Here is an 18,265-nt window from a genome sequence, read left to right on the forward strand (position 1 = left end):
ATCCTTCTTCTCTCAAGAACTGCGACTCCCCAACCTCCCCTGATCAGATCTTGAAACCCTTCTTCTTCTAGGGTTTTATAGTTCCTTTCTCAAAAGACCTTTTCTTTCTGGAAAACCATCCATCGCTCTCTGGTTTCTTGGTTTCGGCGAGCATTTCTTCTGTTCTGCCCAGGAACTCTGGCGTTTCTTGAGCTCTCTCAACGCCATGGAGTCGAGCTGTGTCACCGCATCAAATGGAGCGAGCAACGAGGCCGTTGACGTTTTGGAGAAGAAGGAACCGCATCGTGAAGCATCGACGACACCCACAACCGGAAGTGGCAGAAAGGTACTCTCGAAGGAAATCTAACTCCACTTTAGGGTTTATTTTTCCATACCTTTTCTCTCAAGATTTGAGGTTTAGTCTGTTCTTCGGAGCGAGAGTGAGACATCTATCTTGTTCAAATCCGCTATGGTGTTTCTGAGATGATGTTACCGGATCCTTTGAATTATATTGCTGGATTGTGTCAATTTTCTTGGTTTTCTTGATGTTCTACAACTTCTGATCTTATTTCAGTCCCTTGATAATGGATCGGTGTCCCATGGAATTCTAGATTGAAATTTAACCACGATCTTGGCATACCATGTGACACTGGAATTTTCTTTTTCTTTTTTCTTTCTCTTAATTTTGTGGGTCTCATTATGTCGGTCACTACGATCAATTGAACACAGATTTGTATGATGAGAGGAGTTAATTCTATTTCTAGCCCTAGTCTAAGTATGTCATTTTGGTCTTAGTTGACAGGTTCTAGGATAGGAATGTGCATATTCATGAAAGAGAGATGGGATATATTTTTTTTTGGACAGAAAAGAACTGAGTGATGATTTCTACGCTGTATCATGCTGTTTTTGTATGAATAAAAAATGGCTTACTTAAAAAATTTTGGCTTTAAACTTTGTGTTGAATCATGCTGTGTATATAGTTTGGTTCCCGACTTGGATTCCTTGTTTGTAATAGAAATATTGGTGACTCTGTTTTTGGATATGGTAACAACCGAGAAGTTGGTGACAAGCCAGCTGAAGAAAAGGAAAATGGGAAATTTTAGTTTAGCCAAAGCATGAAAAATGATAAATGATCGCATGTATTTGGTCACAGAATTAAGTAATTCTTTTAAGTGGAAACAAATATTGTGATAGCTAAGAAAAGAATATCATGGTAATTATTTTCATTGGGTATGGTTTAGAAGACATTAGCAATTCTATACATGTAGGGGTTTGATACAAGCAGAGAGAGTGCATAACCAGTGTGTACGACATGCTGTCTACTCCATGTCTTAGATTGGGTTCACATGGTTCAGTGGTGCAGATTATGTTTGAATATCTGCTTTCAATGTATGTAGGCATCAGAAAGAAGATTTTTGATTGTTGAACAGTGAAACTGTTGGTTCACTTACAGTTTTGTATTGTGTATTTGATTTTTAATTTGTTAATCACAAATGTGCGTCCTTATTAAGGCAAGGCATAGTCTTTTCTTGTATGTGCATAAGTTAAAAACAAAATCTTTTTCAGATTCGACAATATAGGCTATGGTTTATTTAAGGAACAATATAAGCTATGGTGCAGATTATGTTTGAATATCTGCTTTCAATGTATGTAGGCATCAGAAAGAAGATTTTTGATTGTTGAACAGTGAAACTGTTGGTTCACTTACAGTTTTGTATTGTGTATTTGATTTTTAATTTGTTAATCACAAATGTGCGTCCTTATTAAGGCAAGGCATAGTCTTTTCTTGTATGTGCATAAGTTAAAAACAAAATCTTTTTCAGATTCGACAATATAAGCTATGGTTTATTTAAGGAACAATGCTTTGAAACCCACCAAGAGCTGCACAAGAGACACCCACTCACCTGAAAATGGAGAAATCCGGCTGAGGATTAAGTTTGTTCACGTAGGTTCTGGTTAGGGTATCTATTTTGGGATCCATTTTGGGGTCCAAGATATTTCTGATTTCTATTTACCTCAAGCATCTAGATGTATTATATATTAATAAAATATAGAAACATGGCTGAAAAGCTGGTATCTAACTCAAAAATTTTCTTTATGTTGTTTATAATCGTAGACTGGTTTGCTTTTCAGTGTGTAATGAATTCAGTGGTTATCTTTTTGATTTGGATGCTTAGCATGCCAAAGGAAAAGGAGAATAATTTTCAAACCAAGATCTATGTGATGGATCGGTGAGCTTAGCAATAAAATTCTTCCTCTCTTGATATTAGTAAGAAATTCCACATATTCAATTTTGTCCACTTGTTGAGAACATGCCATTACTGTATCTATAGTTTAGATATGTCGATGCCAAAACAGTTACCACTATATTGACTCACAGCAGTGTGTTTTACAATGCCATTTCTTATCTACTCTTTGTCTTTCAAATATTAATAATTTGTGTTTTTCTTTGCTTTTTAAAAGCTCTGCCCTTGAAAAGTTTCTGAATTTAATGTGACGTTGCCCTATGAGGTCGGCCTGAAAACAGCTGCCTTCACTTTTGCCTTTAGGTTTCAGGAAACAGTTGACGGGCAATGTTTGAATATCTCATGTTATGCACACTCATATTTGTACTGAGAAAGCAAGCATTTTTGTTTAAAAAAAATTACATAGCCACAACCATCACTCCCATGCCTTATTTGGAATATTTGGATGAAGCTTTTTAAGTAGGAATTTGAACTAACATTGTATATTTTTTCAGGTAGTCATAGTCATCAAGTTGGTCTTGCAGCTAAGCTGGGGTTGGCAGATTGCCAGTTTCTTATCTTATCTGGATGAAAATAGAATATGTTGTTATTTTTTCACTAAAGAAAGTACCAAAAATTTCACATTTTATGTCAGATAAAAAGAATAATTCATATTAAATTGATTTTTCTGATGTTATGTCCAAGTTGAAAACTGTTTAACTTAAATCGACAATTCTAAGCACATTTATTTTCAGTTTATGCTAAGTGGATACGTGTGTAAAAAGGAAAATTGAATGCACGGTGAGAAAATCTGGCTACGTTTGCACACAGCTATAGTTGAAAGAGTTATGAGCCAGAGATATCTGGAAAACAATAATATATTTAGACCTACTGGCTTAACCTGCACCTAATTCAAGAGGACTATAAGTTACGCTAATATTGCAAGGGAGAGTTCTACACTTTAAGGGATTCACCTTGGAAGAAGAGTTTACTGCTATCTTGACTTATGGAGAAGTTTTATCGGAAGAATGATCACATGGATACCCTGTGCTCTTGGTTTACAGACTTGACTGTGGAAGGTGGTCTAATGCAAGCTGTGGTGTTTGCTATTTGAACTTTGAAAAGACTATAGCTGATTTCAGATTAATTTCTTTAATACGCAAAGATTTCTTACCAATTTCAATCTCTACTTGATTTTTACTGGAACTCCTTAGTCTAATGCAAGCTGTGGTGTTTGCTATTTGAACTTTGAAAAGACTATAGCTGATTTCAGATTAATTTCTTTAATACGCAAAGATTTCTTACCAATTTCAATCTCTACTTGATTTTTACTGGAACTCCTTAGTAAAACAGCACTTCAATGGACTGTATAACATGACAAGTTTGTCTCTCCTGGTCAATGTTACTATTGAAGGGCCTAAAAGGTCAAAATTTTCTAGGTATGGAAACAGAAGATTTAAATCTCATGATGTCATTGCTTATTTAAGCAAAGCATATTAAAATGCATCATTGTTTGAGCGACTTTGTAACACATTTTCCCATTTTACTTTGTCTAATACTCATTCTTGACTCTGACGATACATTTTTCCAAATGTGCAAGTGGTTATAATGTAGATTAGTCATCAAGAAGTGCCGAAGAGGGGAGGGGGGAATCCAACAATAAGTATACAAGTGTTGCAACATGGTGGTTTATTAGGCATATATGCAATAATTTATGGAACTATGTCATTCCCACTAATTAATGTACAGAAAATTCCTGGATGATGTTGCTCGATATAATGAATATGAATTTGTTTTTATCATTACTTTTATCTGATCATCACAGGTGTATGGGATTTTATGAAGCTGTGTCAATATTGTTCTCTTGCATGTTTATATGCATACACATATATTGAATGTTTTTATTTGTTTCTTGTATTTATAAATATATGGGAGTTGGTTTAATTATAGAGCACTGGCATATTAGGAAATTAAATGTAGAAGTGAGATTTCCACACTGAGACTTCCAAGTGAAGCCATAGCATAACCGACAATGTCTTTTCATTTGATCAATCTTGTTATACTTTGTCAGTTTTTTGGTTCAAAACAATGTCCAAGACAAGCTTGATTCAACCTTGCCTCTGTTTACATCAGGCACTGTTAAAAACCTACTAATTAACGTATCTGCTGAAATCATCTCCAAACAAAGAGGACTAGAAGAATATATGTTGAAACACGTGTTGAATTTTCAGCCAGACCAGATTAATAAGATAATGCCTATTGGCATGTCGTCATTGTGTTCTTGTTGAAACTGTTACCAGTGGCTTCTGGTTTTTATTGTTGTCATTTCTGCTCGCCATACATATTATCTAATTTGTAAATTCTTAATTGAAATCTATATTTAGATGACCTTAGCTGCATGCTGATAATATAAAGATGAAGTTATTTTAGATGGAAGCATTTTCTTATATTGCTCCTAAAAGATTATATGCAAACTTACAGATCATAGAATTAGGCTATTAATGGTATCTGCTTCTGATTGCTTCTATACAGAGTGGTGGATCGAAAGATATTGGAAATTCAATTCTAAAATCTATCAACAAATCCACACTACAAATTAAGAAGCCTCCCCATCGAAGAAGTGCTTCTCCAGTGAATTGGTTTCCACGGAAAAAGACAGACTCTTACTTAAAGAGAAAAATAAGGCGCCTGCAGGTAATACTGTCACCATCAATTTATATGTGTGCTCTACAGATCATTTTGCATTTCATACTAATATCTGTTACTTCTTGTAGGAGGTTGGAGGGATGAATCTCTCTCTTGATGAAACTCTGGGAAATGCCAACCCTCACTACACTAGGATGGCAAGGGAAAAGATTGCAGCTAGAGAGGCAGCAAGCAAAGCTATGGAGGCTCGTAAAGCTGCAATGGTTGAAGCCTCTTGGTGCCGAATACTTCGAGCATCAAGGTGACATTCTACTAGAATATCACATTCATCATTATACAAAGGCTTGTTTGGTTGCCCATAATTGGGCATTGGAACTTGGTTCAGCCCGTGGGAGACCATTTCAGGCATTTGGCTGGCCTGATATGGAGCTAAAGTGAATTCCTATACTGGCCCAATTGAGAGAGAAATGCCCTGAAGTAGCTTCAGACCACTTCAGCGAAGTGGACTCCTTGCAGTAACTCAGTGTATTGACAATCTTTTTTTGTTTCATTATGTAGGATCCAAAGCAAAGATGCAGTGGCTGAGTTGGAGAAGGCAGAGAAGTCTGCAGCAGAGGCTTTTGAAGCAGCAAGAGCTATGGGAGTCATGATGTATGATAGACCTGATTGTCCAAGGCAACCATGTGAAATAGAAATATCTGCTTCCATTGGAGGAAGATCCACTCACACAGTCACTGCTTCTTTTGAAACTGCTTTCGAGGTAGATAAAGAAGTCGCTGCAGCAGTTAAGAAAGCATTTATACGACTTGCAAATTGTCCCTCTTCCTCAAATAAAGAAGAATTTAGAGATTTTCTGCGTAAAATCAGTCAGAATCCCGACACTGATGATACCGTGGTGGAATTATCAGAGACAACTTCAGAATGCGAACCTGATCCTGGAGGCAATACAGTCAGGAAACAGGAGAGAGAAACAAAAGAAAGAAAGCAGAAAAGCGGTCTATTTTCAGCTGATTGGAATGGTAGCTCTAAATCAAACATGGAGCTTGTTGACATGATGCTCGACAGGCTTAAAGGTTTGCAAGAAGATGAGCTTTCTTCTCTTGCTGTTATTGTTGCCACCTGTGGTCTGAATGCTGCTCTTCTTGAAGTGGAAACTGGCAAAGAACATGATCTTGAGCCTGTTAGCAACTGCACAATGGGTTCGCTAGGAACAGGGGCAAGAAGATACTCTGGCATTGCATGTTCTATGGATGACCGTTTGAAAAAGAAAGAAACTGTGACAGAAGTACCCAGTCTCGACAAGTTTTTAGTGAAGCATGTCTCTCGGCTTGAAAGAGAAGTTCAAGAAGCACGAAATTTAAAGAAGAGCAATTTGGCATCAGAAAATCTGAAAGCTTCAGGAAAACCTGACACACCAGTTGCTGATGGTATTGCAGCATCCTCAGAGTCCACCTTGGACCTTGGAAGCATACTTGTAAAGCATGTCTCAAGACTAGAAAGGGAGATCCAGGAAGCCAAGAGGAACTCTCACAAGAACAGTCCTTCATCAGAAGATGGGAAGACTATGGAACTCCATGTCGAAAAGGAAATCAACACTGAAAATGGGACATCTGAATCTAATGATATTGTTGCACCGTTATCGGAGTCCACCCCTGATTTGGGAGGAAGCCATTCTTCAGACCATGAACAGGAGATCATGTCACATGAGAAGGAATGCAAACAGCCGAAAACTTCTCAAGGTCTGAATGAGGAGAAAGAAAATATAGACTATGGCATGCTTATGCCATCTTCCTGCACTGCAAGTGAGATGCATCATGCTACTAAGCACATGTCTCGTATTGAAAGAGCTAAACTGGAGGTATTGAAAGAAACAAATGAACACATGGGTCTTGATAAAGTATTGGTCAAGCCAGAGAAAATGCAGGCCTTGCAACATGGAAGTGACAATGTGATGCCGAGAGGCCAGAGGAAGCAAGGAGCCGATATGACAGCTTTAGAGAGTTTAGATAAGGTCTTGGTAAAGCATGTTTCAAGACTTGAGAAGGAAAAGTTGGCCGTTGGAACAAAGGAAGATATGATGCCAGCGAGAAAAAGTGATCCGCGACCCAAAAAATGTGCAGGGAGTTTAGATGGAATTCTGGTCAAGCATCAATCGAAACTTGAGAAGGACAAGTTGGCTGCCTCTCAACAATCAGCAGATTATATCAGGCATGTGGATTCTCGTCGAGAAGCGAGGGAAAGGGAGCTGCAAGAAGCATGGGGAGGCTTGAGCTTGGGAAATTCTATACGACCACACCTCTCGAGGCTTGAGCGAGAGAAGGTAGGCATTGATGTGTTGTTACTCTTTCTTGTTTCTCCGAGTTTAAAAGTTTTGAAAAATTCTAACCGTTATGTTACAGGCTGCTTGGAGGAAAGCTGAGGAGGAAGAGCGAAGGAGAGAAATGCAGCTATGAAGTAAATCTGAGGTTCTTTTCCTTGCTGATGTTTTTCTGAATTTCCTTAAAGATATGTTCATTTTCCTACCTGATGTACTATGCTTGATGGGCCTATAATGTTGAGTAGGCCCTAGAAATATTGGAATAGGTCGGTTTGATAGACCAGGTACAAATAAAAATTTTATATTTTAATCCAATAAGATAAATTTGAGATGACAAAAAGATAAAAACAATAAAGTCAAGCCAGGGTTGAATTGAAGGTGTAGTTTTTAATATAGAATCATGTATGGATGGTATATATGATGAAGTAGCATCTAGAGAAAGTTACAAAGAAAAACACTTTGAAATGAGTGTTTCAAAAGTGAGAGAGAGGGAAAAGAAAAAAAATTACCAAAGCTTACTGTTAGGATTCTTCTTTTAATTTGCCAGTAAAGCGTATAGTGTAGGTGTGCTTTTGCATAAGTTTGCTTTTCATATGCAAATAAAATGGTAATCTAAGCCAAGTTTCTAAAAATATAGCTGGGTCTAGTTAGGCTTTAAACTGCTCGTCTAAGAACCTATATTAATTGGATTTAATTTAAAATTTGGGACTCGACTTTAACCCGTTCGGTATTTTAGTTGGGCTGGATCTGAATGGATGAACAATGTTGGAGCAATCGTTAATTGGTTCCATCAGGTCTCGCTGGAATTCAAATTTTAACTTTTATTAATATTTTGCCCAAGAGTCAAGACTTCCGCCCAAGCCTTAGGTCGCTTGGCTGGGGCTGAGTTAAATATAGGGAATTTATGCTGAAGTAGGTCTTCTTGGGTGACTAAGTTGCTCCCTTCCATTTAACCAAGAATAGCTGCTTCACATAAGTGGAAACTAAGGTGCCATTTAGCATTACTTTTATTTTTTTTTTAATTTTCAAATAAAATAAAATATATTTTTTAATTCTTCTAAAAAGTAAAATTTATTTGGTATAGTTAATAAAAAATATATAACGTGAATAGTAGGGATGTTGGTAGTTGCAATGGAGGTAGTAAAGGTGATGATAGTATTGTTGGTTGGTCTAGGGATGCAGAGAAGAGGCAAAATAAAATATATTTTTTAATTCTTCTAAAAAGTAAAATATATTTGGTATAGTTAATTAAAAATATATAATGATAGGAGTAGGGATGCTGACAGTTGCAATAAAGGTAGTAAAGATGATGATAGCATTGTTGGTTGGTCTAGCAGTGATATATAGGAGAGGCAATAATAGCGATGGTGGTGTGGTGGAGGTGATAACAGTGGAGGTAGTGTTGGCGGCAATGATGGTGATAGAGAGGACACAACGATATAGTGAAGATAATGACGATGGTGATAGTGGTATAGTAGAGGCAGTAAAGATAATGATAGTGACGGTGATGATGATAGGGATGGCAGAAGTGCCAAAATGTAGTAGAGGTTGCGATGATAAGAGTGGTGGTGTGGCAATGGTGACAATGGAGGCAATAATAATGGTGGCTTTAGTGGTGATGGCAGAGGCAATGATGATGGTGACGAGTCAATGCTAGATGTGATGGTGTTGGTGGTTAAAAATATAGGTTTTTTATTTTTAAAAATATTAAAAATAAGAATTTCTTACTTTTAGGTTTTAAAAATATTAAAAATAATTTTTAAGATGGAAAATAAAAGCAATAGCACCAATTTCTAAAATTTTATTTTTAACAATAAAAAATAGGAAACAAAAATGGTGCTAGATAGCTTTAGTATCTAAGTTTTTTTCCTTTTTTTTTTCCATGAACTAATAGCAAGTGTTGTGTTGGTGATATTTTTTTTATTGTCTTTGAAAGAGGTAAAGAACTTAAGTACCAAAAAGAAAACCAGCTCTTGCTACCATTTCTTAGGTCACAGGCCCCTACAACTGTTTAAATCCATCATTTTAAATGACTATAACTCATCATTTTAGTTGAATAATTGCATCCCATGCACTCCAGCCATGTATATCCCTGTTAGAAGCATAGGAGATCAATGAATATCTACTCAACCTAGGAGTTTGCTTTATAATATGGTAGAGATAGAAGAGATGTTACAATATCTACCATCTATGACCAAGCACACAAGCAGTCTTTGTTTTTTTTTTAAATAATGCAAACAATTCTCCTTGTAGACAGCAATGGGGCAATCTTTCACTCTCTCCCTAGACCTTCTAGCAATCTTAGACTACAAAACTAGCTTGCTCCAATATGCCAACGGATTTGTACCCTCCTTTATGGTCTTAAGTTGGAAAGCTGCTTGGAATTTGCTGCCATTTGACTTGCCAGCAACTTGCAGCCTCCATTCAATTGGCTGCTTCCAGTGTCTTTTTGACTCCAAATCGCTTATCACCTAATCCATCGAAGTGGAGGACAGCCGAGGAGGCACCAATGGATTGGGTTGGAGGCCCCTGCCGACACCTAATCAATTGAGCTTTTTCTTGAGGCCATCAGCTTTTTCCCAAAAACAGGATGCCATCCCTCTCTCTCTCTTTCTCTCTCTCTCTGGATTGGTTTCTCCATCGTTACTGGTGGAGAAGAAGACACGGAACGACATAAATGGTCTACGTCTTCATTGATCTCAAGTCAATATTAGACGGCTAAAGGCATTGAGTTATTCTATTTTATAATATGACCTCTACAAAGTATGTATTTTTTTCCTCACCTGTCTTCTCATTGGCCATACTAATAGAGTGAAAAATAACAGAAAACTCTCGCACGTTTTTGACTTCGGATTAGTGTTTCACCTACCAGCATCCAGTTTGTGTTTTCCCGGTCACAATTCTTTAAAGATAAACCCTTTGATTTAGGAACGATTATCGATTACTAAGATTTTGCCTTAGCCAAACCTTTATTTTGAGGAGAATCGAGTCTATTCAAGAAGAATTACAGCAACGAAGTCATATTCGAAACTTGAAATTTTTAGAGGTCGATTTAAGAAAGTGTTTATTTTTGTTGTACTCCATCTTTCTTTTAATATTTTTGTGGGGTCAACTCGTGTAGTTGCTTGGGTCGACTCATAATCTACTAGAGTCGACTCAAAAAAGCTTGATTTATTGCTATCTGTATTCTGTTTGCAGCCATTCTAAGATTAGCTCGACTTCTTCAGAATTGGCTCGTGATCTTTAAGTCGACTCTCCTTGTAATAGATGATATTTAACCCAAAAAAAAAAAAGTCTAATAGATGATCAAAGAAAAGGGCACATTTTTGTTAAGTAATTAAAAAACATTGATAAGAAAAATGATAGGACTGGATTAGAATGACTTTTTAAATAAGAAAAAGAGGTGCCAAACGACAATGCAAAATATTACGAAGATCAAGTAGTGCATGATTCGAGGTTGGTTCCGTACAGCTGACCGCTGTTGACTATCCAGTTTGAATTGTTATTAACCTCTCTAAACATGCTTAATCTCCATGGAAGGATGGAGGGACTAAATATCCTCGAACATGAAGCATTCAAGGAATTTGCTTGTCGTAATTGATAAAGTAGAGTGGGGGCATCATTCTCTCTCCAGACCAAAGAAGTGATTGGTAGAGGCAGAAGGCATGGGAGACTGGTTTTCATTTCGTATTTAAGGTGTAATCGGAATTGCCACGGCCTCTGAACGTCTTTGATGATATCCTTAGCTTTTTCATTTTGAGAATTTCCACTTTTAAGGCACCACATCACAAAACCTTGGGTATCAAACAGGAAAGAATAAAAGAAAAGTGGAGAAGAGGAGAGGAGACTCTTAGCGACTCACTATTTGCATCTTTAGAGCAGCTCCTAGAGTATCTATTTATAAGATGTATGTAACAACCCAGGATCTCACCCAAAATGGCTAGCCGGAAGTTATTATTTGGGTTCCTTGATCCTGTATAAGTACCCAAGATCTACCCAGCGAATAACCGATGTGGGACTAAACACACGCCCGCACGGGTCCTCACATACTCCTTCCGTTCAAGTCCTGACGTCCTCGTCAAGCTAAGGGTTCATATCTATTCAAATCTAATCACAAACACCACAATTGGCCCGTAGTCAGCCCCAATGGATCCGTGCTGCAGTGTCCCTTAGTTTACATAGGTTATGGGCCGGGTCCGCTCTGATACCATTTGTAACAATCCAGGATCTCACCCAAAATGGCTCGCCGGAAGTTATTATTTGGGTTCCTTGATCCTGTATGAGTACCCAAGATCTACCCAGCGAATAACCGATGTGGGACAACACACGCCCGCACGGATCCTCACAAACTCCTCCCGTTCAAGCCCTGACGTCTTCGTTAAGCTAAGGGTTCATATCTATTCAAATCTAATCACAAACACCACGATTGGCCCGTAGTCAGCCCCAATAGATCCGTGCTGCAGTGTCCCCTAGTTCACATAGGTTATAGCCGGGTCCGCTTTGATACCATTTATAACAACCCAGGATCTCACCCAAAATGGCTCGCCGGAAGTTATTATTTGGGTTCCTTGATTTTGTATAAGTACCCAAGATCTACCAGCGAATAACTGATGTGGGACTAAACACACGCCCGCACGGGTCCTCACAGTGTATTACTGTTAGAACCAGCCCGATCCAAGCATTGAGTTGGTGGAGGTCACCGAAGATCTTGGCTCTTTTGCCATTTGGATCAGAAAGATTAGATGGGATTGTTGTACGCTTTCATAGCGATATTCCGGTGGCCACTATGCTCGATCGGCAGTGATCCTAATGTCGAGCACCCACGAGTCGGTATTGGACGATAGAGGAAATAGAGGAACGACTTCGGTTAGTGCTTTGACATTGGCTTTGATCTGAAGTATTAAAAATAAAGAATTCCATCTATCGGGGTTTGTTCGATGAGGGATCCTTCGATGCCTAGGTCAGATGCAATTCTCAGTGAATAGAAGGAGGCCTAAGAGGGACAGAGTGGTAGCGCACGAGAGTTGAAAGAGGAGGTTCTCGGGAATGCAATATATAGACGAGGACCGAAGCCCATCGTCGACTAGTTTGGAGCTGTACACCGGTTGATAAGGCAACAAACCATGTATCTTGTTCGTGAATTTCACCTATATTTCTCAGTCGTGGGATTTGCATGGATATCACATTTTAGGAAATGACTAGTGATCATGACCGTGTTGTTGTCGGTATGAGAAAAATTTAAAATACAGATGATTCTCCACGCATCTTTTGGGTCGGTTATATAACAAGCTTAGAGTGGTTAGCCTACGACTAGGTGGTGAGCTTTCATTGGTCAGTTCACCCTGTCAACAAAAGTCGGTTTCCATATGTACCAAGGTGGATTCCTATCCTATTATGGAATTTGAACACATCTCAAAACTCCTCTTCAATTTAGGGGTTTATATAGATGCTAATCCAACTTTGATTCAAGTTTACCATTGACAATAGTAACATATGAGGAGATTCCCTCTTCAAAAGTTGCAAGAAAAATACAATAATACATAGACTCGAAAGACTAAAATAATCATTAAGTAAGATTAAGGACTCACTTATCATAAGTCATCTAAAGCAAGGGGGAAACTAATCTGTTGTTTTGGGTATTTGGAACCAAGGATTGAGACCGTAGCCAGCAGGAAATAATAAAAGTTTATACCACTTCAATAATAATAGTATACGGCAATCCAGGTTCAAACTACTCGCATTTTATTAGCCCTTGGTTCGCGGCCGTCTCGTCCCACCCCTCTCCCTCTCGCCCGCCGCCACCGACTGCCTCCTCGTCTTTTTATCCCTTTCCCCCTCCTCGTTTTTTTATCCCTCTCGCTCCCCATCTGTCTCCCCTTGCGAGCGAGCGAGCGAGAGAGAGAGAGAGAGAGAGAGAGAGAGAGGCTTCGAAGAGAGCAAGAGAAGAGGCAGAGGGAGCGGAGATGGGAGGAGGCAACGGGCAGAAATCGAAGATGGCGCGCGATAAGCACTTGGAGAAGAACAAGCTCCCCAAGGGTTTTGATCTCATTTCCCCCTCTCTAGATCTTTAGATCTGTTGGAATTCTCTAGATTTCCACTATTTTCTCAACGATAGATCGATGGTTTGACGTTTTCGGTGCAGGGAGCCAGTTGGAATCCAACAAGAAGGCCATGTCAATCCAGGTTCTTCTCGTTTACCTTCTCAATTGGAATGAGGTTGTAATTTGAAAGACGTTTTAGGGTTTAGATCTCTTCATTGTCTCTTTCGAGATCGTATGTAATTGGTCAGATCTTGGCGGATCCGTTCTTATTTAGTGGAAATCTTCATGGTTAAGGTGAGTACTGGTAATATTGGAAGGATGACAACGTTCTATCTCGAGGCCTTCGGATCATCCATTGAAATTGATATTTTTAATGGTTGGTTGTTTGTTGGCATGGTTATTTTGCGTTACTGGGGGATTTGTTTGTGTGCATAGTGGTTCTTGGAAGGATCCGTAGAGATGAAAATAAATGTCAAAAGATCAGAGCTTTTTATAGTGAGAATAATATGCTGAAAGAAAGGATGGATTTTGAGACTTTACTTTCAAGAGAATTTTGTGTTTCTTTAGAAAACAATAGATTCGAGTATCTATCAGAGGGTTTTCACTGGACATACTGAGTATTGATGACCTTATGAATTTGGTGGATTCCTTTCCGTTACCAAATATGGGGAATGACACTTGGTCAGTACTTACAAACAATAAGATATTTTTGTTATTTGTGAGTTGCTTTATAAGCATAAATCTTTAAGTAATTTGGAGCAAACCAAATTCTTATTTATTCTGAACCTGAAGCCCCCAACCTTCTGAACAACTGTGTGCATTATATGCAAAATAAATTATTCTACATTAGGTAGTATAACATGCATGCCAGTAGAGCTGCATTCACATTCACACTTGCACATATGTTGTGTCATTGGACATGCTTTAATTAGTGAAAACCCCAAGAAATTAAGATATCTCACAGTTTTGTTTGGTTTTCCTGATCAGCTTGCCCCATCAAAATTAACGTTTTATTGCATGTAATATTAGTCATACTAACTTTTTTGTAGGCCATGATGAAGAAGTTCTATAAGAGGTTAATTGTACCTTTACATAGTTTATTATAGCATTGTAGGCCTCATGTAGGGCTTTTGACAAACACTGGTGGGAGTTGTGTAACTGATCCTTTTGCTATCATTGTGTCTATACACAACACATTTATGTGTTCTGTGTCAAAAATTTTAGGAACAATATGTGGGTTCATTTGGATGTGAAGTAGTTGGTCTTGGTTGGCATGATGATGCTTTACGTCATGTTTGTATTACTTGTACATACAACCACTTTAAAGAAATAAAAAAATCACCTTTTACAAGCTTGCTGCTATTCTTTCTTTTTGTTGTGGCCCATCCACCTAATGTGCACGGTCGTTGGGCTAGACTAGCCTTTTTGATCCATTAGTTGTGATTGCTTTCTTTATAATTTCATTGATTGGCAAGCTTCTTCCATACTTATCTCTAGATAACCTTTTGATGGATGGTGCATCATTGATTAAAAGCTGCAGGTTACTGATTATAGGCTCATTTAGTTCAGATCTGGGACTGATGTAATTAGCAGAAATTACTTTTTCAATTTGATGTGCCTAATTACAATTTAGAAGAGAAAAACAAATAGAATAGAGGATTGAGTAAAAGTGGGGTTAGGAGAAGTATAATATGAGGAGAGGAAGAAGGTAGATGGGAAAAATAAAACAAGAGAAATTTATTTTTTTAACGGGCATCAAACCAATTACACCTCCTCCTTTTGTACTAAAAGCCATAGCAAGATTTACCAAATAGCCTCCTTATATAGCTAGGACATCTCCAGGCATTTTCGCATGCCCAAGAAAGAAAAAAGGAAAAAATTAACATATAAAATTCTTTTAAATTTCTTGAATTAACAAGATAGTTTTTCTCCATAGATCCATCAGAAAAAGAAATCAAAATCGAACAAAGACAATTCTAATGACTTGAAATGGGTCCTAATGCAGCTAGACCTAATGTAAGAATTTTTGGCACTAAACGTTACAGCTGCATTTAGTTGGGAAATAGAGGTAACCTTGTTTTATGTAACTAGAGTAATTATCAAAGGAATAGGATGAAAAATGTAATGAAAAAATGGGAAAGAGAAAGTGAAAAGAGGGTAAAGAGAGAAATAGCTCATCAGACAAATCACTAGATACGTCAGTTCTGGGTGGCGGATCTGGTTGGCTTATTTTGTGAAAAGTGGGGTATCCTGTGTTGACAGGAATAATCCTATCTCATGAAAAGGTGCAGAGTTTGGCAGGATAACCTGTTATCCCCTCTTTTATTTAGGTTAATCTCACAACCAAATGCTGCCTGCTGAAACAAGAGTTCAAGATCCACCAGAAAAATAGCCCAAAATTGAGCACCAAAATTGCAAGAACATATAAAATATCTATATTTCTAATAGTTAAAGAATACATATCTATATTTCTATGTATTGAAAATAAATACATTAACTAATCCTAAATCTATTGTAAATTGAAGCTTCATTTATATTAAAAACAGCAAGGCCTGTAAGATCGCTATCATAAACCATACCGGTATGTTACCAATTCAGTATGGTAATAACCGTATCAAGCTAGAGTCCCAGCACTCTTTTCTCGTCCTAGTTATGGTACTGCTCGAAACTGGGTAATGAGTGGAATCAGTCAGTTCTGCTTGAGTTTGACTGCTTCGACCCAGGTCCCAAACCGAACCAACAAATTGACCTAGTTCCGCATCAATTCGGTTCGGTATACCTTGAACCAGATGGCTTGGGTTGGTTTTGCAAACTTTGCAAAAAAAGCATCCAGCCATAGTTGTCCAAATACTTTTTCAATTATGAAGTAGATGACTTTATACTAAATTATACTAATTATGAAGTAGAAGAATGTTTTTCAAAACACCTGCTACTGGGCAATAAAAGGAACAAGTTAATTTTATAACTTCAAAGTCAGTGAAAGGAGTTAAGCTATAGGCAATAGGAGTGATGAAAATTAAAAGAAAAAAATAGAAGAAAAAGTGAATATGCTTGAATCAGTTGGTCAAGGCTAGAATCTGGCCCCTTTAAGTTACTGTCTTAATTAACACGTAGTAACCTTCTTTATCCCTAGAATTCTAGATCTCAAACTCTGAGAAAAAGAGCTGTTTATTTATGGGATGTTTTGGTGGGATGTTTGGTGCAGGGAAGTGGATGCTAAGTTTTAATAAGTGATGCATTTGCTTATCTTAGAGTTGTCATCTATGTCAGTCAGGGTCAAATTACTCACATAGTTAAATACTTGCATTAGCTTTGGCTGCAAGCATCATCAGAATCTTCGGAGCCAAAAAGTGAGTTATGTGCAAGAGGGTTTCCAAAATGTGATTCTAATTCTAGATATTTGGCATGATAAACTTGACGCTCTGAAAATGTTAGAAAAACATAATTAGACAACGGCAGATCATCATGCATGGCCAACTTTGGTCAAGCATTTATGTTGGTGGTTGACCATCGTTGACCTTTGCTAAGAAGTAAATAAATTAAAACTGTGACTTGCAATTTTTGTGAAGTGACTTTAAGCATAGATTTGCTGTACTAAATTGTAACACTAGCAACAAAACCAAGAAAGATCTTTCCAGGTCAAGAAGTTTTTAAACTTTGCATTTGTGGGATATGTATCAAGTTCATGGAATGGAACCAGGGTTGATTCAAATCCAGCGAGGTAGAATTTTACCTTGTTCTTTTCAGTAATTTTGCTTTGGCTAAAATAAATTTATGGAAACAAGATTTCAGAATATGATCACTGATTCTCAAGGATGCCCTTATTATGGGTCCATGCAAAGTTTATTCCTTGCTAGCTGATGATGAACATACATTGTATCTTGTTGATGGAAATGCAAAGTTTTACTGAACTATTAGTTTTTTCTTTTTGCATCTCCCTTGTGGAGTTATTTTATGGTTTATTTAGAAAAATTGGAAAATGTGTATTAACTGTAATATTGATTACAATTCTAAGTCTGTTGTTAATATATTAGATTCTGAAAGCTTAGGTATCGGGATTGTATGCATGATGGATGCAACTTAGCAATACCTTGCTATATTGTTTCACTTCCCTAATGAGATCATTTAGTGTTTACATGGAGAAGTTTTTGTATATCCACATTGAGTGGAAACGTTGCCTTCAGACTGTGCAATGCTGTCCTTAGGGACACATAGGGAGATAAATTGGCAGCGGGGAATTTTTGTTATGAAACCGTTGAATACTTGGAGGGAAGAATAAGTTTCTCTCTTTTGGTTGAAGGATTATCCCTGCTGTTTTTGCTTTCTAACATTGAACATGTTGGTTGAGACTTCATAAATGCCACCAATCTCAGCATTCATTTTTGCACTGAGCACTTCATGCACGGATTGCACATTTGAGTGCAGTGCTAAGATTACTTGAATTTTCAGGCTAATTGTTATGATTCGTTTTGAATAATGTTGGTATTACTAAGCCATGATTTCATCATTGTTATTTAGGTCTCCTATGTGATAGCCTTTTTTAATTATTCACGTTTGCTCTTTTTGTCCTGAATGCAGTGCAAGGTATGCATGCAGACATTCATTTGTACCACATCGGAAGTGAAATGCAGAGAACATGCTGAAGCAAAGCATCCAAAATCCGATCTCTATCAGTGTTTTCCCCACCTTAAGAAGTAGAGAGCTATTAGGAAGAAGCATCATCTCCAGTCAAATTACATTAGATATGGATATGTTCTATAACTTAGAGGACGCAAACTTTATCCCCCTTGCAGTATTCATGTGTATTGCATCTTTACGTTTGTAATCCAGTCTGTTGTGCTTCGAACTATGAGAAAGTTGGTATGCTTCCTGTCTAGCCCATTGCCTGTTTTCTGGTTGCCTTTCATGATGGTCTAAATTTTTTTGTGGATGCGGTTCCTGGCAATTTCCATAAAACGTGAAAAGGATGACAATAACAAGGGTTTGTGAGGTAATGCTGCCGTGAGATGACAGCTTGGCCTATGCTTCCATGTGTCATGCTGCACTAACTAAATATT

The 18,265-nt window shown here is 37.7% G+C and overlaps 2 protein-coding genes across 2 annotated transcripts; both read left to right on the forward strand.

The window, feature by feature from the left end:
- LOC103709275 (myosin-2 heavy chain-like protein) lies at positions 1-7,539 on the forward strand. Its single transcript, XM_008794545.6, has 5 exons — positions 1-325; positions 4,737-4,898; positions 4,979-5,151; positions 5,409-7,170; positions 7,250-7,539. The coding sequence occupies exons 1-5, from the start codon at positions 206-208 to the stop codon at positions 7,301-7,303; spliced, it is 2,271 nt and encodes a 756-aa protein (XP_008792767.4). The 5' UTR covers positions 1-205; the 3' UTR covers positions 7,304-7,539.
- Positions 7,540-12,899: 5,360 nt separating this feature from the next.
- Positions 12,900-18,084, forward strand: LOC103709211 (uncharacterized protein At2g23090-like). Its single transcript, XM_039115748.3, has 3 exons — positions 12,900-13,203; positions 13,310-13,350; positions 17,787-18,084. Exons 1-3 carry the CDS (start codon positions 13,131-13,133, stop codon positions 17,904-17,906), a joined length of 234 nt encoding a protein of 77 aa, XP_038971676.1. The 5' UTR covers positions 12,900-13,130; the 3' UTR covers positions 17,907-18,084.
- The last annotated feature ends 181 nt before the right edge of the window (positions 18,085-18,265 follow it).

The sequence above is a fragment of the Phoenix dactylifera genome, chromosome 9, assembly GCF_051530095.1.
Source record: "Phoenix dactylifera cultivar Ajwa chromosome 9, Ajwa_hap1_PhDact_Kaust_v1.1, whole genome shotgun sequence".
Taxonomy (NCBI): Eukaryota; Viridiplantae; Streptophyta; class Magnoliopsida; order Arecales; family Arecaceae; genus Phoenix; species Phoenix dactylifera.

Excerpts from the sequence above, each read along its gene's own strand:
- LOC103709275 (XM_008794545.6), top strand. The coding sequence starts at position 206 with ATGGAGTCGAGCTGTGTCACCGCATCAAATGGAGCGAGCAACGAGGCC. Across the intron at positions 326-4,736 it reads CAACCGGAAGTGGCAGAAAG|AGTGGTGGATCGAAAGATAT; the intron begins GTACTCTCGAAG and ends GCTTCTATACAG. Across the intron at positions 4,899-4,978 it reads GAAAAATAAGGCGCCTGCAG|GAGGTTGGAGGGATGAATCT; the intron begins GTAATACTGTCA and ends TACTTCTTGTAG.
- LOC103709211 (XM_039115748.3), top strand. The coding sequence starts at position 13,131 with ATGGGAGGAGGCAACGGGCAGAAATCGAAGATGGCGCGCGATAAGCAC. Across the intron at positions 13,204-13,309 it reads GAAGAACAAGCTCCCCAAGG|GGAGCCAGTTGGAATCCAAC; the intron begins GTTTTGATCTCA and ends TTTTCGGTGCAG. Across the intron at positions 13,351-17,786 it reads AGAAGGCCATGTCAATCCAG|TGCAAGGTATGCATGCAGAC; the intron begins GTTCTTCTCGTT and ends TCCTGAATGCAG.